Raw genomic sequence first — 26175 nt, 5'->3', positions numbered from 1 at the left:
AAATTCCTATAAGAGAACATAGGCAAAGCATTCTCTGACATAAACCATACCTATATTTTCTTAGGTCAGTCTCCCAAGGCAATAGAAATAAAAGCAAAAATAAACAAATGGGACCTAATTGAACTTACAAACTTTTGCACAGCAGAGGAAACAGAAACAAAATGAAAACACAACCTACAGAATGGGAGAAAACATTTGTTAACAATGCAACCAACAAGGAATACATTTCCAAAACACATAAAGAGCTCATGCAACTCAACAACAAAAAAATAACCCAATCAAAAAATGGTCAGAAGACCTAAATAGACATTTCTCCAAACAAGACAGACAGAAGGCCAAAAGGCACATGAAAAGATGCTCAACATTGCTAATTATTAGAGAAATGCAAATCAAAACCACAGTGAGGTAGTACCTCACACCAATCAGAACAACTGTTATTAAAAAGTCTACAAATAACAAAGGCTGGAGAGGATGTGGAGAAAAGGGAATCCTCCTATATTGTTGGAGGGAGTTTATATTGTATACTATATCGTAAGCTGGTGCAGCCACTATGGAAAACAGTATAGAGGTTCCTCAGAAAACTAAAACTAGAATTACCCTATGATACAGCAATCTCACTGCTGGGCATATATCCTGAAAAATTTATAATTCAAAAAGATACATGCATCCATCCTTATGTTCATAGCTGCACTGTTCACAATATTCAAGACTGGAAATCAGGTAAATGTCCATTGACAGATGAATGGCAGTCCAGTGGTTAGGATTCAACCCTTTCACTGCTGGGGCCCAGGTTCAATCCCTGGTCAGGGACCTAAGATCTTGAAAGCCACATGGTATTGCCAAAACAAAAACAATAAAAACAGATGAATGGATAAAGAAGATGTGGTACATATGTACAGTGGAATACAACTCAGCCATAAAAGCAAACAATATAATGCCATTTGCAGCAACATGGGTGCAACTAAAAATTATCATACTAAATAAAATAAATCAGAAAGAAAGACAGACACCATATAATATGACTTATACATGACATCTAAAATATGGCATGAATGAACCTATCTATGAAACAGAAACAGAATCATGGACATAGAGAGCAGACTGGTGGTTGCCAAGGGGGAAGGGTTTGGGGGAGGGATGGAGTAGAAGGTTGTGGTTAGCAAATGTAAGCTCTTGTATATAGAATGCATAAACAACAAGCACAGAGGACTAGATTCAATATTCTATAATAAACCATAATGGAAATAAAAAAGTATATATGTATATAATTGAATCACTTTTCTGTACAGCAGTAATTAACACAACATTGTAAATAGACTAGTCTTCAGTTTAAAAAACAGTTCACCAATTGGAAGGTTAATCTCAGCTGAAAACATCCTCCAATGAGACATGTAGTTAAGTAACACTGTGTATCAACCACTCCAAAATTAGTGGTTTAAAACAATGAGTCCATGGGTCGCCAAGCCAGTTCTGCCACCTGAGCCAGACATAGTAGACTGGGATCCGTCAAGCACCTGCAGTCGGCTGGTACAGGATGACCTCAGATGCAGTGCTTCATCTCTGCTCCATGCCGTCTCTCATCCTCCAGGAGGCTAGCCTGGGTTTATTCACTTGCTGACTAGGAAGAGTTCCCAAGAAACAAGTAGATGAACAGGAGCTGTTGAGGCCTGGGCTCAGAATGGATGCGCCATCACTTCCATAGCACTCCACTGGCCAACGTGGGTGAAGAGGCCAGACAAGATTCAAATAGTGGAGAAGTAACTCTGTCTCTTCACGTGCAGAGCTGCAAAGTCACAGCGCCAAGGCTGTGGATATAGGAAAAGGAAAATCGCTACCATTTTTGCTGACTGTCTACTAAAGTGAAGGGAGCACATTTTGTGGGTGTCTGAAAGTGTTGCCGCTCTTGTTGAGTGAGAGTTTTCAGGACCTGGTGCTGTCAGATGTTTAAAGTGCTTCTCTTGGGTGAAGTTAGTAACTTTGGGGGAAGGAACACACAATAGCAGAAATACACTGGGCTTTAAAATCAGGGTTTGGCTCAATCAGGGCCCTCTCTAGTCCATACAACGCCTTCACTTGTGTTAGGACAAAAGGCACTGCCCTACTAGAGAAGCCCTACTGTATGCAGCAGCCCTCACATCTGAACACTAGTACATGCTCCCGTGTATCTCCTTGGAGCTTCGATTTCCACATCTGCTGATGAGAATTATAACACCGCCCTCACAAAGGCCGTGGTGAGGACTAAATGAGTTTAGGAATATAAAGTGTCCAGCATACTGAGTACTTGGTGCTCAGAAACTATTAATGCCTTTCTGCTTCTCTGCTACAAGAAGCCACAGTGAAGAGTACTTTAGAACATTCAAGGATGCCTGTGAGTCTTCAGTCAAAGCAATCATGAAAGGGGGGGAAAGGAGAGAAACTTATACAAGGGCATTGAGTTCTTGAACTTGACCTGGGTGGGGGAGCAGTTCAAGAGGCCTGTGTGTTACTCATCCTTTGCACCCCAAACTTGGGTTGCTTGAGTTTTACTAAGGGATTACTGCAATAATTGAAACAGAGGATAACTATCTTGTCTATACCGAACCTAAAAGTTATTTTCAGAGGAATAGAAAACATTTCAAATTACTGAATGAAAGAGTGGGGAGGTGAAAACAGAAGAAAAGCCTCATGCTTCTTACCAGCAGATAGAATGTTCATACATGTAAGAATATATGGGGGCTTCCCTGGTGGCTCAGTTGGTAAAGAATCTGCCTGCAATGCAGGAGACCCAAATTCAATCCCTGGCTCGGGAAGATTCCCTGAAGAAGGAAATGGCAACCCACTCCAGTATTCTTGCCTGGAAAATTCCATGGATGGAGGGGCCTGGCGGGCTACAGTCCATAGGGTCGCAAGAGTCTATGACTTAGCAACTTAGTGACTAAACCACCACCATTCAAGAATAGATGAGGAACCAAACAGAAGTGTTAACACAAGTCATACATACATAATTCACATAAGAAGTTCTATTTTAGCCTGACCTGGGTGTTCAATTACATGTTCAGTCCATGGGACCTAGAAACAATCATGCAATGTTAATCCTCCCAAGAAAGTGGCTCTTCATTAGTAATTCTAATCTGTCACCTGATGCTCACAGGCCATTATGAAATCCATTTATATTCCTAGATTCAAAAACTAAATTGGAGGTATGAGCCAAAGGGTACATTAAACTAGGGATTATTGCTTGCGGCACTCTATGTGAGCCAGGTGATGCTGGGCCATTTTAATTAAGAGTTTGTTTTCAGTAACAACACAAGCAAATGAATAACATTAAGTCAACACTGAGACAGTTGTGGGGGGAGGGGTTATGGGGATAATTGAAATATGCAGTTGTGTTATAGGTCTATTGTGCAGAGTTCTCATAGTCATTAGAAAAAACTGCTTTGGAGCAACCGAATCAAATCCGTACACGGGGCATGGAAATTGAGCACCAAGAAAAGATGATGGCTAGAGAAAAAAGGGGCTTCCCTGGTTGCTTAGCAGTAAAGAATCCACCTGCAATACAGGAGTATTAAGGTAGAGGTGGGGTTTCAAACCAGGTGTATCTGATTCCAAAGCATACTGTTAAAACAGAAACAGACTAACAGACTTAGAGAATGAGCTTATGGTTATGCGGGGGGAGGCGCAGAGGGGAAGGGACAGTTAGGGAGTCTGGGACTGGTATGTACACACTGCTGTATTTAGAACAGATAACCAACAAGGACCTACTGTATAGCACATGGAACTCTGCTCAATAATAAGTAACAAACCTAAATGGGAAAAGAATTTGAAAAAAGATACATGTATATGAATAACAGCATCAGTTTGCTGTACATCTGAAACTATCAACTATACTCCAATATAAAATAAAAAATAAACCAAAAAAATTACAAAGCCTATGTTATTAACTATGAGACTTCACTATCTGCCTGTCTTATTGTCCCCAAGGAGGAAAAAGCTAAAAATAACCAAAAAAAGTTTGGGAACCAAAGCATGAGATTAATTTTGCCAAAATATTGTGAGGTTTAGGGAAGAGATTTGGGAGTATTTTTCTCTGAAGTTTTCTCTTTAGAACAAAAATGTATGTGTGCATCCCTTCATCAATATACCATATATATGTTACTGGAAGCCTTTATGCCTTCACCATAAATTATCCACTCATATTCAGGAAGGGTCTTCCATTGTATTTGATATGCTTTTATCCCCAAAGCTGAGTGTCTGGTTAGCCCATGTGTGTTTTCACATTGTTCGCTATGTTTTATTTCATTAAAAACTAAATCCACTGAAATCAGAGCATTATTCAACAATGTAGATTTACTCTTTTTTTTGGCAGATAAGATGGGAGAAGTGGGTTTCATTCCAGAATTGCACAGTATTTCATTTTTAAAAACCTTTCTTGAAAAAAAAATCCTCATTGAACATAATTTATCTTCCAAATCTTTCTTCTTTCTGCATATCATAGGCTCTGCTCTTTCTAGTCCCAGTTCTCCCCACCCCCTCCAGTTTGCAGATAATCTTTAGCAACCCTAAATCACATTTTCTTCTTTATGCAGATCAACTTAATTTTATCCTACTTCTTAGCTCCAAACTTAAAAATCTCCATTCTGACTGGGAATGAAGATATTGTGTGTACTGAGCAAACAGAAGACCCTCCTATCACTAGGGTCATTCTCTTTGAAAGAAAACAATAAATGACAAAAAAAAAAACACAAAAAAACTGTTATACTAGATAACAGCAAATGGTCTTAATTAAAACCAAAACTTCTGCCTCATAAGGGCAGGTGTCATAATTTATACCAGGGAAAGTAAACCTCTCTTCTCTAACTCTTCACTTCAGAGACTAGTGGGGAGAGAAATAAAGAAAGACTGAAACTTCAAGCCTTCCCCAGTTCTGTGCTAAGGCATCGTTCAGCATGGGATTCATTCTCAGACATAGGAGCCTAACCAAGCCATTACCTTTCCACATAAAGATAAATCCCCAGAATACACAGTGACATCATTCTTCCTTTCTCTTAAAATCCCCTAGGTTATAATAAGCTTAGGGGACAGTTTTTTCCCTGCTATTTTTGACAACTCCTCAGAGGCTGCAGTGATACTTTAGATGCCCTTCCTAATATCAAAGGATTTCTATCAATTTTTAATTTTTCCTGATTTTGGCCTTCTTGATAACTGGCCTTAAAAGCTATAGCAATACTTACACCCCCTGAGTATCTTTTTGGTCACCTCCTGCACACTTTTTCATTAGCTATCTTAAGTTATAACTTCACAAAATGAGAAAGAAAAAAATCCAAGGCAAGATTTCTACTTCTGCTGTTCTGGCTGAGTCCACCATGAAAATATGTGTACAAGTTAACTGCATCTAAAGCAAGACTGCTTGTCAACTGGTCCCTCCTGGTACTTGAGGTTACCTTAGAGTCTTCCTATTCAGGGAAGTATCCTATAGGAAAAAAATCTATTTCTCAACAATAAAGAAAATCCATGACAGCTAACTAAAAGAGTCAAATCTAATTTTTCATTCTTACATAAAAACAATAACTAATGATCAGGCTTCCCTCGTGGTTCAGTGGTAAAGAATCTGCCTGCCAATGCAGGACACACACGGGTTCGATCCCTGATCCAGGAAGATCCCACATGCCACTGAGCAACTAAGCCCATGAGCTGCAACTACCGAAGCTCTCGAGCCCTAGAGCCGGTGAGGTGCAACAAGAGAAGCCAACACAATGAGAAGCCTGCACTCCCCAACTGCAGGGTAGCCCTCGCTCACCACAACGAGAGAAAAAGTCCACAGAGCAATGAAGACCCAGCACAGTCTAAAATAAGCAAATAAATTATTTTTTAACACGACTAATTTGATCAGAGATGTCTAGGAAAACTAGTACCATAAAAGAGAAAAACTAATTCCAGAGAAAACAATTCATATAACTGAATAATGATAATAAAATATATTTAGCATGTGAAACATGACCAATAATAACAGCAACACTAACTCAAAGCCCTGTTTTAAACACTGTACATATGTTGACTTATTCAATTCAAACAAAAATCCTGTTTGTATAGATGAAGAAAATGAGGCTTAGAAAGGCTGAGTAAAACGCTTAAGGTCACATAGCTCATAAGCAGCAGACCTCAGTCCAGGTCTATCCAACTCCAAAGCCCATGTTCTTAGTCCCGAGGCTGTATTGCAGTCAGAGCCTTAATCTTTGAGTCTGACACTTCAAAGTCCTCACTAACATTTGTCCCAAAGGATCCACCAATCTCCCAACTTTTCATGGAATAAGACCACTCAATGTCCACTGTGACTTGTCTAAGAAAGAGTCTGGGGAAAGGTAAGAACTTGAATTTGGCCTCCACTTACATACATTTTGGGAAATAAAACTACTAAAACCAGCCTATGACTTCAAGAATATCCATGAGCTTTATTTCATAACAGGATGTCAACACTAAAACTTGTGCATCTAGATCTTTCAGAACCAGAAATAACCTGAACCATCTAGAGGCGTGTCTAAAGCATATTCCTCCAGAGGCTAGGGATGTTAGTCATAGATCTTTAAGCTATGTAACTGAAACACTGAAACTTGTTAGAGAGGTCTGTGAAATAATCCAGATAAACCAGTTGTCCACACTGACCAAGGTTGGCTTGTTCTTAGTCGCTCAGTTGTGTCCAACTCTGCAACCCCATGGACTGTAGCCCACCAGACACCTCTGTCCATGGAGATTCTCCAGACAAGAATACTGGAGTGGGCTGCCATTTCCTTCTCCAAAGGTTGGCTTAGTGAGGTTGAATTTTAATTACTCAACTGAAATAATTCAGTAGGATTTTGCATATCTGACTTACAATTATTTTGAAATGTCTACCACAAAAGTTTGGAAAGGTTTGCTTTACATTAATGAAGTAAAAAACTACTATCCAGGGAACTTCCCTGGTGGTCTGATGGCTAAGTCTCTGTGCTCCCAATGCAGGAAGGGGCCTGAGTTTGATCCCCGGTCAGGGAACCAGATCCCACATGCTGCAAATAAAGATCCTGCATACTCCAACGAAAAGATCTTTTAAAGAAATTATACAGAGATTTATCATTCAACCTGATTTGTAATGAAAAGACTGGAACATGTCACGAGGATGAATTTGTGAGAGATGCGAATAGTGAAGAATCAACTCTCAGGGCTCACTTTGGCAGCACATATACTAAAATTGGATGCATACAGAGTTAGATCAGCATGGCCCCTGTGCAAGGATGACACGAAAATTTGTGAAGCATTCCATATTTTTAGGGAACTCAAACTGGGGCTCTGTAACAACCTGGAGGGGTGGGAGGCAGACTAGAGGTACAAGAGGGAGGGAACATGTGTATGCCGATGGCTGACTCATGTTGATGTGTGGCAGAAACCAACATGATATTGTAAGGCAATTATCCTTCAATTAAAGATAAATAAATTTTTCAAAAAGAATACATTTATACACAAATGTATCCCAAAGCTCCTGCATTGGGAGCACATAAAAGAATACATTTATACATAAAAAGAAAAGAATCAACTCTCAGCAGTGTGTTTGGTCCTCCCTTGGATCTTTCTCCTCCTTAACAGTGTTTGGATGAAACAGACCTGGGGACACCCCTTCCTCCAGCCTCTGATAAAAGAAATTTTCACATATCGAGATACAGGGAAGTCATTCTGGTTTATACATGAGTTAATTTGAATTTTATGCTAAATGCAATAGCCTACTTACGGCCTATCAAACATACATTGTACGACTACTTTAATTATTAAAGAAAAGGGCCTATTGACCAGAAGTAAATAATGTCCATGTTAAAAAAAAAAAGGTTAAACGCCACTCGTCCTTGGACACTGACACTGGTTCTCCTTTGATGATAAGACCCTCTTCCCAGTGGGTACCTACTGCTCTCTTCTGTTTTTGCTTTCTTGTCTTTTTTCTGTTTGTTTGGTTTTTTTTTTTCTGTTTGTTTTTTTAACCACACCACATGGCTTGCGGGATCTTAGTTCCCTGACTAGGGATTGAATCTGAGCCCTTGGAATGAAGTCCTAACCACTGAACTACCAGGGAATTCCCTGTTGTTTTCTTTTTTTTTTTTTTTTTGGAAACATTGAAGAAATGTAACCCTGACTTGTTCAATGTTCTTTGTTTTGACAAGATATAAAACTATGTTGAAAACCCTGCTTCTCCAGAGCAAGTTTCTCAGAGTAATCTTGGAAGCAAAATTCTGGGCTAGTCCTCAACTTGGCTCAAATTAAACTTTTCTAGTCTTATTATGGATTGTTTATTACTTTCATCAACACCTCGACCACCCTCCAACCTCTTCCCAGTCACAACTTTCAGAACCAACCACTCAACTATCCTCAGCTACCAGGACCAGCCAACACCATTTTTTCAGTTTCTCCTTATTAACCAATTATCCAAGAGCTCCCAGATTCTTGAGAACTATTCCACAGAGGTGGAGGCCGCAGTCCACCACCCGGTCAACCTGCCTCCGCAGTCCCCTAACACCTACCTCTCTCTGGGCTTCTATTTCCACTGAGATGATATAGCTCTGGAGGGCAGGGGCCACTTTTCCCACGAATCAGCCAAAGAGATGCGTGAGGGCACCCAGCGGTCCCTTGAAAATACAAAACCAGCGAGGCAGCAGCCGTGCTGTCTTCCAGGACGGGTGGAAGCTGCCCCAAAAAGAGTGGGGTAAAATCCAGAACGCTATGGGAGTTGCCATTCTCATGAAGAAGAACCGGAACCAGGCCTTGTTGGCTCTGCATGCCCTGGGCTCTGCCCTGGGGGAGAGCTGCGTCCTGCGGGAGCACGTGAAACACACCAAGAAGATGGCGAGCATGTGACTCCCCTCAGCAGGCTGGCTGGTCCCCAGGCCGGGCGGGGCGAGTTCCCCTCCAAACACTCACCCTCTAGCAGGACTAGGGGCTTCTGGAGCCCAGCCCGGGGGCCTTGGACTCTTTAATCAACAGAAATTGATTAGAGGCCAGACGGGAAACTTGGGCAAGGCTTTGCTGGGATTCCTGCTATAGCAAGAGAGAACGAAAACAAGTAACATGTGCCCTTGCTCACTCCTCGGGAGGGAGGGTGAGCTACTCTCTCAAATGGCGTGAGGATAGGGGTAGATTGGAGGGTGGGGCAGGAGGGCCGGCTCAGGTGGTCTGCCCACCCCCTTGACGGTGCTGTTTGCAGGGACCATGCATGGTACTCTGCTTTTGCTCCCTGAACCTCCGAAGTGGCAGTGGGTTTTGGCCTTTTTGTATCTTCTTGTTCATAATTTGCCCCCAACTGTGCGTGGGTACAGTTATTTTTAATGCCTTATCGTTACTTTGCATTCTGTTGCTGGAGGAGACATTTGTTCGGGGCAAGCACTCCAGTAAAGGCCCGAGGTTCCAGCTTGTCTCTTAGTAGCCTTTGAGGAGTTTCTCAGATGTCAGCACTTCTGCATGAAGTCTCTTTGCAACTTTTTGGTTTTTTAGTTGCTAAGTCATCTCTGACTCTTTTGCAACCCCTGTGGACTGCAGCTGCCAGGCTTTTCTGTCCCTGGGATTTCCCAGGCAAGAATACTGGCCTGGGGTGCCACTTCCTTCTCCAGAGGATCTTCCTGACCAGGGATCAAACCTGCGTCTCTTGCATGTTCTGAATTGGCAGGAGGATTCTTTACCACTGTAGCCACTACTCAGCTTTTTAACCACCCTGGAGCCCTCTCCCAAGGCTTGGAGCAGAGGGAAATAAAGTTTTTTGCAAGGAAAAAAAAAAAAGAGAATTTCATAGAATCTCAAATATTACCTAAGAATAATTGCTCTAGATAGAAAATTAAATTTTAGCTCAATGTTTTCAGCTGAAATTCAACTCTTTAAGGCTTCAAAATTAAGAAAAAAGAATAAAAAATTTCCCATGGGAAAACAGAATTTACTTTGTTATGTCTTTTCTAACTTACAGGTCTACTGTGAAACTATTTAGGAACCTGGAATGTAAAATTGCATGTTGTTTAGTTATCTAAAATGCAGACATTTTTCTCTTCAAATCTTAGATTTAGTACTCAATTGCACTGAAATTAGGATTAGGGCCAATTATGAAAGGATAACATGTATTCTGCCATAAAAATAGACATTTCCTGAAAGTTCAACAAAATCTGTGGAAATACAGCTTTAATTTATCAATGAAAATAATATCTTGTATTTGCCTTTATTATATTTCAGTAAAACGTAATACCATTAATTTGCTTGTATATCACTTATAAAACATGTTTGCATGAATTATCTCATTTGAACTTGACAACAACACTCTGAGATGAATAGGCCAGTTATGAGGGGACAGAAAGTAAAAATGAAAGTCACTTAGTCCTGTCGGACACTTTGCGACCCCATGGACTAGCCTGCCAAGCTTCTCTGTCCATGGAATTCTCCAGGCAAGAATACTGGAGTGGGTAGCTGTTCCCTTCTCCAGGGGATCTTCCCAACCCAGGAATCGAACCCAGGTCTCCTGCACTGCAGGTGGATTCTTTACCATTTGAGCACCAGGGAAGCCCATGAGGGGACAACTTGTTATCAAACCAAATGGGTCCCTCGCCCTCACACAGTAAAGCCGGTCTACTGACATCGGGTTGTGGGGAAGAAAAGTGCAGCATTTATTGCAGGGTGCCAAACAAGGAGTTCGGGACAGCTAGAGTTCAAAAAGGCCAAAACTCCCTATGGATTTCAGGAAAGCATTTGACAACTACAAATCGATACTTGCCATCTATCTCTGCAGAACTAAATCATGAACTGCTGCAGCTGATGACCTTCAGTTGTGGTTGTTTAGTCAGTAAGTTGTGTCCTACTCTTATGAGACCCCATGGACTGTAGCCTGCCAGGCTCCTCTGTCCATGGGGTTACAGTCCATGGGGTTTCCCAGGCAAGAATACTAGAATGGTTGCCATTTCCTCCTCCAGGAGATCTTCCTGATCCAAAAATTGAACCCGTGTCTCCTGTATTGACAGGTGGATTCTTTACCACTGAGCCACCAGGGAAGCCAACCTTCAATGTCCCCTGAAAGAAATTCGGGGTGGAGATCAGGGCACTGTGCTCTGGGAAAAACTAGCGGAATAGGCCTTCAGACGGATATTTTCAGAAGAATTTACGAGCCCAATTCCTGCATCTCCTCATATCTAGAAGATCATAAAAATCCTTCATGGTGGGACTTCCCTGGCAGTCCAGTGATTAAAAACTGTGTTTCCAGTGCAACGGGCATGGGTTCAATCCCTAATCGGGGAACTAAGATCCCACATGCAGCCTGGTGCAACCAAAAGAAGAAGAAGAAAAAAAAAACCTTCATGATGAGGTCTGCTCCTCATGACCTAGCAGTAACTTTCAAGAGAATAGCGGCAACCAGCTGCAAAAGATATGTGCTTGATTGAACATACTCCGCTTTCACCAAAATCACATACATACTGACCCTCTCCCCACCTCTTTGAAACAGTCTCTCAGAGCTCTCTGAAATGCTGTCTCCTGGGCTGTAGTCCTTATTCTACCCCAAATAAAACTTAACTCACAACTCTCATGGTGTGCTTTTTTTTTTTTTTTTCCAGTCAACACATTTTAAAGGCGAGGTGAGGGAGGGGACTTGAGGGTTTGAGATCAGCTTGTGCATGATTCTCTGACTGGCTGATGGTGAGGTTACAGGGCGGTGTCGCAGGTTTTACCATTATCCATCCTCAGATACCAGCAGGTCTGGTACATGCTCATGATCATCAAGTAGTTAATTTCTTCCACTTGGTGGTGGTTTTAGCATCTGTAAAACTTCTCAGGAAATGTGCATCAGATACGATTATCTAGGTACTTCAGAGAGGAGTTAAAGCACAGAATTTGGGGGGGGGGTCTGTCCCAAGAAGGTCGCGTAGGATCCTGCTCCGTTACAAATTCACAGATGGGGAAACTGAGATGTAGAGATTAAATAAATTTCTCAGCATGGAAAAGAAAAGATTACTGTGGGTTTATACTCAGTTAACTTTATAAGGGGGAATAGAGAGAGAGAGACTGACAGTGAGGGAAGAGAAAATATTTCCTGGAAATATTATGTAGAAACATGAAGGCTAAGCTCCTGAAAACAATGAATTAAAATTGCAATATGTGAACATTAAGTAGAAATAAGTGGCATGTGAGAAGCCTCATCTCATTGAAAATGAAAACTGGCTCTAATAAGGAGGATGATGTGTGACACAAAGTGAAAAAAAGGCTTAATGAATCTCATTCTCTGATTTGAAGGTGGCATGTCTGAGTCCATTATAAAGAACAAAGTCACCCCAGAGCCATAGGAGTCAGGGAGTCAGTGAACTGATTTATTATAAAAGAAAACGTATAGCACACACTTCTAATGTATCTCTCTATATAGAATATATTATTTATATAAAATATCTGTTGTATATATATAAATGTAATATACATTACATTTACTTGCTTTAAAATTCTAGAACCTATTTCTTTGTAGAAAATTGATACTATGCTTAAGAAAATAAAATATTATGGTTATAAAATAATTTTTAATGTTAGAATATTTCTTCAACAGTGGAAAAATATCCACTGAGAATAAAAGACTTAATTTCCTTTTATAAATAGTGGTGGATTACAACTACACAATAGTGATAACTCTGCTATTGCTGCGTATCTAAAGCCAAGATGATGACTGTATTGAAAAAGAAGGAAGAGAAAATCAATAGATTATTGCTTCAATGGAGCTCACAACAGTGCTGATTAGAGAACACAAATGAATTGCATAATAGTAAAATAACTATAAACTAGGTATGGATTTAAGCCTATGTTAAGACCATTCTTAACTGCATTGTATCTTTAGAAAACATGCACTGAAATTACAACAGCAAATTAAATCTATTTGACCGCAAAATTTAATACATAAGAAAATAGCATGTATTAATGATCTGGAAGAGGGAGTAAATAGCATGTTAATGAAATTTGCAGATAATACTAAATTGGAAGGTGTTACAAACAACGAGGACAGGGACTTAATACAAGTGGACATTGAAAAGTTAGAGAAAATGGTGACCAAAAAAACAAGTAGAACTTATAAAAATATTTGCTAGAATTTTAACTTCAAAATAATAATATAAAAAATGTGACTTTGACATTTGATCAGGATTTTCTGATTATGATAAACTAACTAATCCACTCTTGAGAGGTCCTGGGCCAGCTACTGGAAAGTAGTCATTCCCTTATTCCTTCCTCTAGCCTCTTTCTAGGTAGACCAGAAAAACTATATCGCCTGGTTGTAGACATTTTGTAGGCAAGCAAAATGAAGAAAATAGAGACCAGACATATCAGTTATTTAAAAACTGCATATTGAAGAGAAAAAATGGCAAGTGAAAACACTAGATTATTGGCATCATCTAATGCTATTTACAATTAAGAGGGGCCATGAAAAATCTATAAACAGATATCTGGACTTGCCTGGTGGTCCAGTGGTTGAGAATCTGTCTGCCAATGCAGGGTGCATGGGTTCTACTCCTGCTTTGGGAAGAGTCCATATGCTGCAGGGAAGCTAAGCTGGAGCGCCACAACTACTGAAGCCTGCACTCTAGACTCTTCTCCGCAGAAGCCACTGCAGTGAGCAGCCTGTGCACCACAACTAGAGAGTAGGCCTTGATTGGCACAACTAGAGAAAGCCCTCACACAGCAACAAAGACCCGCCACAGTCATAAATAAATAAATAAAAAGTTTAAAATCTATAGATAACTGAAAATTTTATCTAAAAAATGGTTGCTGTCACTTGATGGTTTGAGCCATTATTAACTGCAACTAATAATTACCTTATGGAATACAATTCTAGCTTTTCCAGATAGCAAAAATAGAAGAGTCCTCCTTCCTAATCACATGTGCCTAAATCCAAGAAACTGGTGATATTTTGAATATCACATGGGATACTATTGGTCTTCCTAGAAGGTCTGGATGCTTTGGTCTGAGAATTTGGTTTATCCAGAAAAATAGCACCACATGTCTCCTGGAAGCTCTGGGGACTAAGAAACCAAATAATGTATAATGTTTTACCAACTCATCTGGCTCTAAGATACAGTTATCTGGGGATGAAAACCTATCTCTATTGGATCTGTTAAGACAGAAATCTCAGTTTCAGAAAACAGACTATTGTAACATTTTATGTTTCCTTCAGATTTCAGTAACATAATCTTTGAATAGAACCTGCCAGTGCCGCATCTGTGATGGAGGAAGAACAGAGTATTCTTCGTGGACAGATGTGATGATGAGAGTGAGAGCTGATGGAGAAAAGTTTCAAGGAGGAAGGGAAGGTGCTGGTGGGAGAGGAGCAACATGAAGCCCATGGAGATAGGAGATAATGCTGGGGAGGAAAACTTGGGTGAGCTAATAGACGGTTTTGAATTCGCCTTAAGGATCTTGGACTTTATTTAGTAGGCAGTGAGGTGTCAATAAAGATTTGTGAGTAAAGTTTTTTGAGTTTTGATATGATTCTTTTACATAACATGCTAATTATTCCTTCAAAATGCATGTTATTCTCTAACTAGATAGGCATGCCACCTACATCTTCACCCAAGTTGTAGATTTCTGGGCAGGCTAGAGAGAACGTAGCAACATCTCTTCTTCTTTTTTTAAATTAGTTAATTAATTTTTGATTACTCTGGGCCTTTGTTGCTGTGATCAGGCTTTCTATAGTTGCGGTGAACAGGTGCTACTCTTCGCCGCGGTGCACGGGCTTCTCATCACAGTGGCTTCTCTTACTGCAGAGCGCAGATTCTGGGCACACAGGCTTCAGTAGGTGCAGCACGTGGGCTCAGTAGTTGAGGCACATGGGCTTAGTTGCTCCATGGCATGACCAGTTGCTCCTGGTCTGGAATCTTTCCAGACCAGGGATCAAACCCGTGTCCCCTGCACTGGCGAATTCTTATCCACCGTACCACCAGGGAAGTCTTAACAATCCTTCTTAAGAGAACGCTGCAGCCTCAGTGACATCAGCACTTTTGGGGTATAGTTGCTAACAGCAATTTATTATATTATACTGTCATCAGCTAAAATCCTCTTCTGACTTATAAAGTCATCATTTTGACTTTATTTTGACGTCATTTTGACTTTATTTTGACGTCATTTTGACATGTTTCACTGGCAGAAGTCCTCACAGTCCTCGATGATACTAATAGAGGAAACTAGATTTGTCTCATATATATCTTAACTTCAATGAGTCCATGCTGGTTCCTAATGTTCACTTTCAAAGTGACTACCAGCCTTTCATTTAATAGTACCATTTAATAATAACTCTAGAATCTTGCCAGAAAATAAAACCAACTGTCATTTCTTTGGGGAAGGAGCACATGAGTTTCTTGCAATAAAGTAGGGCTAAGGGCAAACAAGAAAAATGGCAGGCTCAATGCCTTAGATCTAGGATTTTTAAAGATGAGCACAGCAAACAATAGCAAGAGTGAACAGTGAATAGGACCCAAGATTCAGTACATAGGCCTTTATCATCCTACATAACCTTCAAGCAGCATTGTCCCAGCTAAGTCACAGCTGCTTAGGGACAGGATTGGCACCACATTCCAGAACTTCTAATGTCTAGCATCCTGCTCGATGCAGCCGTCCCATGATGCTGCATCTTAAGGCAAAGCACAGAGCAATGAACTCTCCCAAAGAGTATCTTTAAACTCCAAGATAAAAATTCTCAAAATGCAGCCCAGACCCTTTCAGGGTGTCTGTAAGGTCGAAGCTCTTCTCCTAAAAATACTAAGACGTTATTTTCACTGTCCTCCTTCCGAGTGTACAGCAGAATCTTCCATAGGGTAAATGTAATGTGATCCTGGAATAGATTTAATGCAGAAGCAGATATGAGCATCCAGCTGTTCTATTAGGCCAGATAGTAAAGAGATTTGCAAAAATCTGAAACAATGACACTTCTCTCACTAGCTTTTTTATTTTGGATAATAGCTATTTTTCACTAAAATATGTTATTCACAGTAATCTATGGCTTTATGTTTTTAAGTGAATTAAAAGATTTCAGTTTTAATTTCTTATATGATAAATATTGACAGGTATAACTCACATGAACAAAAGTTATTTGACATCCTCAAGGACTTATTTACTTATATAAATGTGTTTTAAAATTTATTTTGAAATACAGTTGATGTGCAATGTTATGTTATTTTCATGTAATAAAGTGATTTGACATGTGCATACAATACGGAATGATCATTGCAATAAGTCTGTCCCCATACAAAGTTACACTATTACTGACCATACACTATTACTATTACTAGTGTATTACCCGTACACTATTATTGACCATATACCTTATGCTATATATTACACCCCATGGCTTATTTATTTTATCTCAAGGATTTTTAAGGATGTAAAGAAATCCCGAGACCAAAAAGTTGGAGAACTCCTTAATCTAAAAGAACAAGCTCTAAAGTGTATGTCCTGTTCCATGAGGGAAGACAAGTTGCCTAAGATTTCCAAGACTTCTTCCTGCCCTACAGCATAGGATGATGATTTCAACTGCCTTGTCGGGGTATTTTGAAGATTAGGTGGAATGAGCTTGTGTACAACTCTTAGTTTGGTGCAGGGCACATGAGGTCTCAGAAAATATTAGCCATCACTGTTATTATTATTGCTATGGCTACTACTATTGCAACCACTATGAGGATTATTATTCCCTCTTGGCAATGTCTTTTACTCAGCTACTAGGGGATTTAGTCTTTGAACTTGTTAAATGTTCTCGGGCTTTTGTACTTGTCGTTTCCTTCACCTAGAATAGCTTTCCTACCTTTCTGTCCAGCAAATTCTCAACATCATTCTCATATGGACTCAGGGCTTCTTTTTCTTGGACGCCTTTATTGACTTCCTGAAACTGCGTCAGGTGCCCTGCTGTAGGTCCGCATATTTGCCCACTTAGCACACTGCTTGTATCTTTACTGGCTTTTACATGGCACTCTGAAAACTGTGAAAGTAGGGACATTATTTCGGTCACTGCTACAATCAAAAAGCTCAGCACAGTGCCTGCCTTTCAGTAAATGCTTGTTGAATTAATTTTGTAAAAGTCTCCAATTTCTATTCTTGACCTACCGCTCCTTTGATGTCCTGGAAAACCTAAGCAGATTTGGTACCCGAAATACTCTTGTGAGTCCTTTAGTCCTCAAATTTGATGTGAAATCTAAGCTCAAAAAATGACCTGGGGTTCATCTGTGAGTTTAAGGTAAAGGCTACTTATCTTAAAAGATGTTTGATTGTATGCCTTTTTCCCTAGGGATCCAAAATTGCGCAGGAGGTAAAACATCAACTTTTGTGTAAAAGTTGGTCAATTCTTAGTTATGATTCAAACACAAATCAGTCACAATCTAAGATGGAGACCTGAGATGGCTAGAAAAAAATGTTCCAATGTACAAGCATGACAGCTCTTATCACTACAAGAAGAGTGAAGAATACTCAGAATGCTTTCTTCCTTTCAAGTTGCCTTTCCTTCCATTCTTAATGAAAGGTCTGCCTGCACTTCTCTGATCCATTGATAGCAGCTCCAGAATTTCTATTTTAGAGGAACTTAGTGACAATCTGATTGAATAAGGGGCTAGGAGACTTTTAAGCTATATTTGCATAGCAAATACTGATTTTTTTTACTGACATTGCATATTTATTTTGGAGGGTATTCTTGGATATAAGAGGGTGCTAAGGACTTCTAACTCACCCCACTGCTGAAAGTACATCTATTTTTAGTACAGAGACATGTGAAATAAAGGAATAGGAAAGCTTGATAAGAGAGGTTTAACTAGCTCTCTTTTGTTATTGCTATTTACATTTGTAAACTTATACTCTGTCTGGTGAGAATTAACCAATATGCTTTCAAAAAGATTTGCAAGTCTGAAAAAGCAGAGTTGACCTTGAGAATAAAAATTGACCATAGGAATAAACACTAGAGTATACTGATTAAGTTTGGGACCTCAAGAGCTCAGTATAGCCATAAGGAAACAGGCAAGTTGACCCAGAAAAATCAGACTTGAAGAAATCAGTTTATTACACAATTATATATTTCTTTCAGCTATAAACAGATACAATAGAATCTATGACTTCGCTTTTCCGGTAAGCGGCCTGAGCTGACCCTTAAAAATGGTGCGCTATTCACTCGACCCAGAAAACCCCACAAAATCATGCAAATCAAGAGGTTCAAATCTTCGTGTTCACTTTAAGAACACTCGTGAGACTGCCCAGGCCATAAAGGGTATGCATATCCGAAAAGCCACCAAGTATCTGAAGGATGTCACTTTAAAGAAGCAATGTGTGCCATTCCGTCGTTACAATGGTGGAGTTGGTAGGTGTGCACAGGCCAAACAGTGGGGCTGGACACAGGGTCGGTGGCCCAAAAAGAGTGCTGAATTTTTACTACACATGCTCAAAAATGCAGAGAGTAATGCTGAACTTAAGGGCTTAGATGTAGATTCTCTGGTCATTGAGCACATCCAAGTGAACAAAGCCCCCAAGATGAGGCGCAGGACTTACAGAGCTCACGGTCGGATCAACCCCTACATGAGCTCTCCCTGCCACATTGAGATGATCCTTACTGAAAAAGAACAGATTGTTCCTAAACCAGAAGAGGAGGTTGCACAGAAGAAAAAGATATCCCAGAAGAAACTGAAGAAACAAAAACTTATGGCCCGGGAATAAATGCCGCAGAAAATAAATGCAAATAAAAGTAAAAAAAAAAAAGAATCTATGACTTCAAGGACCTTGCAACCTAGTTGGGAAGACAAGAGAATGCCTACAGGGTTATCCTTTCGGCATATCTATGAGACTCCCTTTTAGTATTCACCATTCCTGCTGGTTATTATCTTAGCCTAATTATCTGAGGAAAAATAAAATGAAGAAAAGAATAGGTGGAAAGGAAGGGGATTGTGGCTAAAAATATTATGACATATGCTCTAAATTTAAAGCAGTATTATTAAGAAATTTAAAGCCGGAAACTTCAGCTAACATTTGATGGGTGATATTGTTTTGCAGGGAAGAAAACTGAGGCCTGTCTAGCAAAATACCCCAGCTGATAATTGGCAGGCCTAAAACCAGAACTCACGTTCTCTGTTCCCATCCTAGTGTCCTTTCCATTACAATCTAGTGCCTTTGAAGGTGGGGTAAATAACTGGAGTCACTCTATACCTAGGTTTGTGCTAAAGAGCCTTAGTTTTCCCTTGAATGGTTAGATGGTTTATGTAATTCTTTGATTACCTATACCAGAGTTTTATTTTTCATTTTTAGCATGACAGTTTTCACTAATCCAAATTTTCAGTTCTCCAAATAGAATCTATCAATGCTAAAATTTCCAGTTTTTAATCAGAGGGAAAATTCAAATAATTAATCTGAATCACAGACTAGAAAGTGGGTTTTTTCCCACTCATTTCTCCACTTTGATATTTTTAACTATATGAATGGTTTCAAAATTTTATATTTCCCTCCCGACCACTTCTCTGAATCGGTTTCACGTCTCAACTGTGGCATCTCTACCGGTTTTCCCTCCCTTGACCTCAAACTCAACAGAAAGCCAGCTCCTAGTCTGCTTATCTCTATTTTTGTCAATGACACCATCATGCTTCCAGTCACACAGGTCTGAAATCTTGGCATCATCTCAGACTTTTTCGTCTTCCTTTTCACTTCTAGTGGATCACCAGTTCCTGTGGCTTCTTCCTGAAACATGTCTCTCAAGTCCATTTCTTGTTTCCTAATTCTACTTTGTATTCACCAAGTCCTGATAAGCGCATAACCATGTGGTCACCATATGCTGCTTCCCGGTTTTGCCCTAGCAACCCATCCTGCATCCACTGTGGACTGCTCTCTCGAAATCACCATTAAAAAAACAAAACAAACAAACAACAACAAAAAAAAACCCACAAAAGCTATTTCATTCCTTTGAGTCTAACTTTCCACAGTCCCCCTGTGTCCATAGAAGATAAGATTCAAACTCAGTGAGCCCTGGATCGTGCTGCCCACATCTTTGGAACCTCATCTCCTGTTTGTTTGCTTCATGGAACCGTCCTCCTCACTGATCGTAATTTGTTTCCCCGGTACTGGTTTCCACCCTTTGCTCACCCCTGGAATGCCTTCTAGTTTCATCTGAAATCGGCTTCGCTTACGTCAGCAACCAGGGAAACAGACCAGGACCCCTCCTCAAAATTACGCAGGTATCTACTGATCATTCCTCTGAAGCAGCTTTCAGCCCTATCTCCCTAGAAATATCTGGACACGTCGGTCCTCTTCCCAAGTAGATAATTAACTCCTGTCCGGCACGAAGCAACCTCCCTTGTCTTTGTATCCCAGCGCTTTTTTCCTAGTAAACGTTTATGGATAAGGATGAGTTGAGTGCAAAGATGTGAAGGCACAAAAAGGCGCAGAGACATACCCCCTCTCCCCGCGCCCCCCAGTATGGGGTGCCGTGTGAAGCCTGCGGCGGCCTGGCAGGGTTCCGGGGCGCGGGGCGCAAGGTGCCCTAGGGGTGCAGCCGGGGAGCCGGAGCGCCCTCCCCCGCCTGGCTGGCTGGCGCGTCTGCGCTGCGACCAGCCGGGCGGCCGTGCGGGACGCCTGCAGGGAGGCCCCGCGGTTCCGCGCTCGGAGGTAGGTGGTGCTGTTGCCGTGACTGTCTTCCTCATTGGCGCGGGGCGGAGAGGCGGAATGTTCAACTCCTGAGTCGGGCGGAAGCGTGGGAGCCGCGCCGCCGGCAGCCGTCCCCTCGAACTCCAGTAGCCGTCCCTGCCCTCGCCGCGCGCGGGGCCTCGGCGCCCCCGGCTCTTGCTCGCGCCCGGCCTGGGAGCCAGGTAAGGGGCCAGGCCGGAGGCCGCGGGGAAGAGGGTGGGGGGCAGGCCCATCGCGATCGCGACTCGTCCCGGCGTCGCGGGCCCAGGCCCTGCCGCGGTCCGGGCCCCCACGGCAGGCACCCCCGCCCGATGCGGAGCCGGCGTCCCGGGCTCCCGCGGCCTTGCGCGGCCGGGAGCGGCTCGGGAAGTTCGCGCGGATCCGATGCAGAAGTTGGCGCCCGGAAGAGTGGGGCGCAGCGGGGGCGTCTCCGGCCGTCTCGGCCAGGCGTGCGGCGCCTCCGGGTCGCCGCTTTCCTTCTCCGGACGCCGGAGCGCCGGCCTCGCCGGGGATTACCCGGGCGTCTCTCGCGAGGCGAGGCGCGAGTCTCCCAAATCAGCGCAGGGTGCAGGCCGCTTCCCGGCAGAGGTGCTTGCGGGCGAGGAGAGCCCACTAACTTTTGCTTTCCTGCCGGTCGGCCCAGGAGCTCGCCTCCCGCCAAGGGCGACCGCGCCAGCCCTGCGCCGTGAAAGGGGAGCCCGCGCCCTCCCGCACCTCGAGGGGCCCCCGGGCCTTCCGCGGGCGCCAGGGTGGCCCCTTTGCCGACCCGCTGGCGTCCCGGATTCCTGGGCTCGGGGAAGTGCACCAGGCCTGGAGGTAAAGGCTGAGGCGGCCGCCAAGCCGCCTTGGCTCCTGACAGCTTGCAGACAAACTTTAATAGAAAACTGACCAGAGGACATCGAGTTGCTTACTGAATGGGCAGTCGTTGTTAGAGTGCTGAAAATGTTCGTTTCTGATGTGCCTCTGGGTCTTGCACAAGCACTGTTTATGGGGAAACTTAATTACTATTTTTGTTACTTTCTTTAATAATGAAAGCAACACCATTTAGTGTCCTATTCCAGTGATATTACAATAAGCAGCTTCTCATGAATGATAGTGAATTAGAATCGACTTACAGAATTAATTCGATGATTTTTGAGCTAAGGTGGTTGTTCAAGTATATTCATATTTTAACCTTAAAGCTGTTTCATGAGAAACGTTGCTCTCCTGACCTCCGTTGAAATGAACAGCTAGGATTCCGTGGAATCAAACCGACAGACACATTTAGACAAAATGTAAACAAGTGATCCAAGACAGTTAATGTCTTCTTTGTAGTAGGCCCATCTCCACAATGAAATATCATGTCGTTTTTTGACTTTCAAAAAATATAGAATGGCTTCATTTTAATTATAGTTTTAGTCATTTGTGGAGCCTTTGTTTTCTGTTCCTCTACAATAGTGAGAGATTTGGGAAATTGTAAATGAATGCGAATTTAGTTTGTTTGGAAAGAGGGAATTAAGATAAAGAAACATGGTCTTTTAGAGCAGTGTGTACTGTTTAATCTTTCACAATTTAATTTTTATTATAACTTTCTGGGGATTATTTTGGGAGTTTTTTTAAACTGGAAAATATTTTTGTTTATATCAAAAGTTTTAGTGGTAATAATTCCAGAGTAAATGACCATAATGGCAAGGACATTTTTTTCTTGTCTAGGAAAGCAAACAGATGATTGATCTCTTTTCCTTATTCTTTCAGGGAACACATAAGGACAAATTAAAAAGAGAGAGAGAAATATCCAAATATTAAGCACTGAGGATTTGGATCTAAAAATGGATGGTCAAAGATCTTGGGAACTAAGGGACCTTCTTGCCAAATAAGGATACTTGGCAGGCTACACTGTGTATTTTAAGTTAGCACAAGAGTGAGTGTTATTGGCAATATATTGGCTGAATGCCTATCTGGAAAGAGCAGTGAAACTGACTTTGATAGGGCTTCAAAATTATAAACAGGAGTTAAGAGGGGCATGGAGTGAATAATCTAGTCATCAGAGAAAACACTGGAGAAATTACAGTGATGTTTCATGAAAAGGGGTCAGACATGGAGTGAAACTATTAGTGTGGGGTGAAAGAGAAAAGTGGATAGTTGATTTTAGAAATTGTTAGATTCAGAGGAAAGAAAGAGAATCAGTGGTTAAAAAAAAAAAAAAACAGAGAAGAGTGTTTGTGGTGATATAATCCTTCTTGGAATAAGATAGCCTTATATCTGTATCCAGAGATGTTGGAAGTCAAAATTAATTTGCATCATTTGCTTTCCATTTTATTTGACCCAGGACAGAATGACAGGGAGCGGATGTCCTGTCTCTCTGAATGCAATAGAAACAGCTCAGGCACCTTTTGGTGTACTGCAGGGATCATTTAGGCTACTTCTTGTGTGGCTATTAACCTTGTCCCACTACACACAAATAAGCAGAGTTCCAGCTGTGACCAGGAAACTGTACCTGGGAAGGAAAGAGAGCTATAAATGCTCGAGCTTAGATTGGTCTGACTGATATGTGGGTGCTTTTGTGTCAGACCCTCCTCTGGACAGCTGAACCATCGATTATGCTCTAATAGCAGTTAAATAATCCCAACACAGTAGAAGATGCTGTGAGAACAAAGAAGCCAGGCATTTGACATCCTAATCCCAGCGTCACAATGGCTTCTGGGAAATTAAAGCCTCATGTTGAACTTTAGGTAAATGGTAAGCAATCTAATAATTACTAGAATAAGAAAAGGGTTTGTTTAAAGGGAGGGGAAAAAAAGACAAGTTAGAAAGAGAAGGCAGAATGATAGCATGGGGAAAATATGGTGGAAAAAATGTTGTGACTTTGAAGTCAGACCTGAATATGAATCTCAGTTGTGTCACTTTTAAGTTAGGCAACTTTTACATGCTTGATCCTCAATTTCCTCACATGCAAATTGGGGACAGTAATCCCTGCTTCCTAAGCAGAAGGATATGAGACAGCCCATGGAAATGCTTCAGCCAGCACATGAAACTTCAGCCACCATCACTGAGTGGTGGAGAAGGGGTTTTCCACATTCCCGAGTTACTGAGAGAAAGCTGCCTGTCTCACCTGTTCCCAGCTAAGGCTTGCCCTTGGTAGCCTGCCCTGTTTCCAGATTATACTTATGTGTACATGGAGGGCTAGCAGATTTTCATAGCTATTTTCCTGCTTTGCATATAAGGATTTCTAAAGCAACTTTGTGCATACCTCTGGGTTTATGCACGATTTATACACAGCTTTGTAATATTCTTGGGGAGGGGGAGGAGAATCTGAAAATTAGTACATTTGAATTTGAAGAATTTCAGAGCTATAGGAATAGTGGTTGATTATGACCTAGAAGACCAATATTGAAACCATTCTTACAGCTAATTTTGAGCACAGATTACCTTCAGGGACCAACGTTCTTTATGGACTCATCTCTGGACCTCCAAAGAAGAAAATAAAAAAGAGAAGGCAAGAGTTGCTGCCTGAAGATCATGGAGTAAATCTTTGCTGATTGAACTTTTCTACCAAAATGTCCTATTTAGGGGAAGAATGCATTCCTTCAGGGATCTGTAGGTATAACCATAAATATTTCCGGTGTAAGCAAGCACCTTCTCTCAGATCCTGCATTTAATCTTAAAAATTCAGGTGACCTTGGCATTCTTTTCTGTACTGTTTGACTTGTTGAACAAACCACTACAAACAAATGCCAAGCATCTTTCTTCCCCCAAATCTTAAAGGAAAATCAATGCTGTAAGATGTGTGTTGTTCATATACCTTCTTCACAGAGCTGGGTACTCCCCCTGAGGGAGCACCCATGTTTGAGGAGCTTGGACCTGTTTCTGGTAAATGGTACTGCACCATTGAGCTTCACAGCCCAGCCTGATGCATGGGGTAATGCAGTTCCATTATGCTGAGAAAAGAATAGTGTAGATTGTCATCCAAAGAGTTTTTATTTTCTGTGGTCACACTGGGGCTTTCAAGGTCAGAAAAGCTCTTTGCTTTGGAAGTCAAGAAGAGGGGGAGATAGTTGTGGGATAGGAATGTGAAGTATAGTTTCACCTTCTCAGCCAGTTGAGGAGGGGAAATTTAGGAGGACAGCCCAGTCATCTCCATTATTCCCGCCATTGACATTGACACCGGGCTCCTCCACAAGGGAGGGCTCTGTGTGTGTCAGGTTCATGACTGTATCCCTCAGAAGGGAAGGGAGAGGTTGGTTAGTCATGGCGTCCTCACAGGGTTGGAGTGAATCTTTACGAAACTCTTCATTCCTCTCCTGGTCTCCTCCCCCACTCCCCTTGAACACGCTCAGTGATAAGGAACTCACTACCTAACAGGGTGGCATATTTTCTTGTTAGGCAGCTCTGATAACCCTGAATTCCATCTGTAACTTGTCTACAGATAGCCCGGCCTCTGGCTCTGTGATACATACTGTAGAGTCTTCCTTTGGTCTTATCTAATGCTAATGCCCCGGGTTTTGTTTGTTTTCTTGTTACTTCAAGGTTACCAAGTTTTAACTCTCATATTTCCCCTTCTTCGGGAACCTTTATTCTAGGTTTGTCCAAAATTAATGGCAACCCACTCCAGTGTTCTTGCCTGGAGAATCCCATGGATAGAGGAGCCTGGTGGACTATAGTCCACAGGGTCGCAAAGAGTCGGACACAACTGAGCGACTGCACTTATTTACACTTAGGAAGGTGAGATACTTTCTATTTGACAAAAGTAGAAATAAGAATAGAAACAAGAGCTGAGCAGAAGCAGAATCTTGAGTGGGTGGGCTTATTTACCGAGTAAATCTTTCTTACTTATTAGCAACTGCTTTCTCCTCCACCCCAACCCGCACCCCCAACACCTGTGAATTCCTCTTCTAGCCAACCCATAGAAATATGCCCACTCCATGCTTTTTTGCTGTAGTCAGACTCTGACCTTGTTCTCTTCCTCAGGCCTCCAATCACTCAGTGCTCAAAACTTGTAATTGTTTGACACGAGAAACACCTGCACTGATCCATGTCCTGGGTTGTACCTACCGGGAGTCTCCTAGCTAGGCTTCTGTTTGAGCAGGGACACATTTCCACAGGGCATTTTTGGGCATCAGTACCCCTTCTCCCTACATTTCTGTTCCTCATGTATTTTGCTTCTAGTAACAACATTTCTGGCAAGAAAATATGTCATAGAAGTCTCTTTGTTAACTGAAGTATTTACCCTGTGGCTCAAGTAGAGATTTATGTTCATTTCAGTTCAATTCAGTTGCTCAGTCGTGTCTGACTCTTTGCAACCCCATGAATCGCAGCACGCCAGGCCTCCCTGTCCATCACCAACTCCCAGAGTTTATTCAAACTCATGTCCATTGAATCAGTGATGCCATCCAACCATCTCATCCTCTCTCGTCCCCTTCTCCTCCTGCCTTCAATCTTTGCCAGCATCACGGCCTTTTCAAATGAGTCAGCTCTTTGCATCAGGTGGCCAAAGTATTGGAGTTTCAGCTTCAACATCAGTCCTTCCAATGAACACCCAGGACTGATCTCCTTTAGGATGGACTGGTTGGA

The 26175-nt window shown here is 41.8% G+C and overlaps 3 protein-coding genes and 1 non-coding gene across 5 annotated transcripts in view; all 4 read left to right on the top strand.

The window, feature by feature from the left end:
* The first annotated feature begins 7171 nt into the window (after positions 1-7171).
* Positions 7172-7279, top strand: LOC122688858. Its single transcript, XR_006339600.1, has one exon. It is a non-coding gene; the product is annotated as a U6 spliceosomal RNA (small nuclear RNA).
* A 10799-nt stretch (positions 7280-18078) lies between these two features.
* LOC122688667 (60S ribosomal protein L17) lies at positions 18079-18702 on the top strand. Its single transcript, XM_043894837.1, has one exon. The coding sequence runs from the start codon at positions 18118-18120 to the stop codon at positions 18670-18672; it is 555 nt and encodes a 184-aa protein (XP_043750772.1). The 5' UTR covers positions 18079-18117; the 3' UTR covers positions 18673-18702.
* A 1716-nt stretch (positions 18703-20418) lies between these two features.
* Positions 20419-25871, top strand: LOC122688502 (collagen alpha-1(I) chain-like). The gene is made up of 3 exons (XM_043894524.1): positions 20419-20607; positions 20839-21441; positions 22360-25871. Exons 1-3 carry the CDS (start codon positions 20419-20421, stop codon positions 22408-22410), a joined length of 843 nt encoding a protein of 280 aa, XP_043750459.1. The 3' UTR covers positions 22411-25871.
* The window catches only part of MAP3K20 (mitogen-activated protein kinase kinase kinase 20), a 163029-nt gene continuing 157501 nt past the window's right edge, over positions 20648-26175 (top strand). The window contains exon 1 of one of the 2 annotated variants that reach the window (XM_043894834.1): positions 20648-20807. The gene's annotated coding sequence lies outside the window, so the exon portion shown is untranslated. The remainder of the gene's footprint in view (positions 20808-26175) is intronic. The other variant, XM_043894836.1, reaches the window with a different exon arrangement.

This window comes from Cervus elaphus, chromosome 33 (assembly GCF_910594005.1).
Source record: "Cervus elaphus chromosome 33, mCerEla1.1, whole genome shotgun sequence".
NCBI classification, from domain to species: domain Eukaryota; kingdom Metazoa; phylum Chordata; class Mammalia; order Artiodactyla; family Cervidae; genus Cervus; species Cervus elaphus.
The sequence above is the reverse complement of the archived record's forward strand: the minus strand, read 5'-3'. Positions and strand labels throughout refer to the sequence as shown.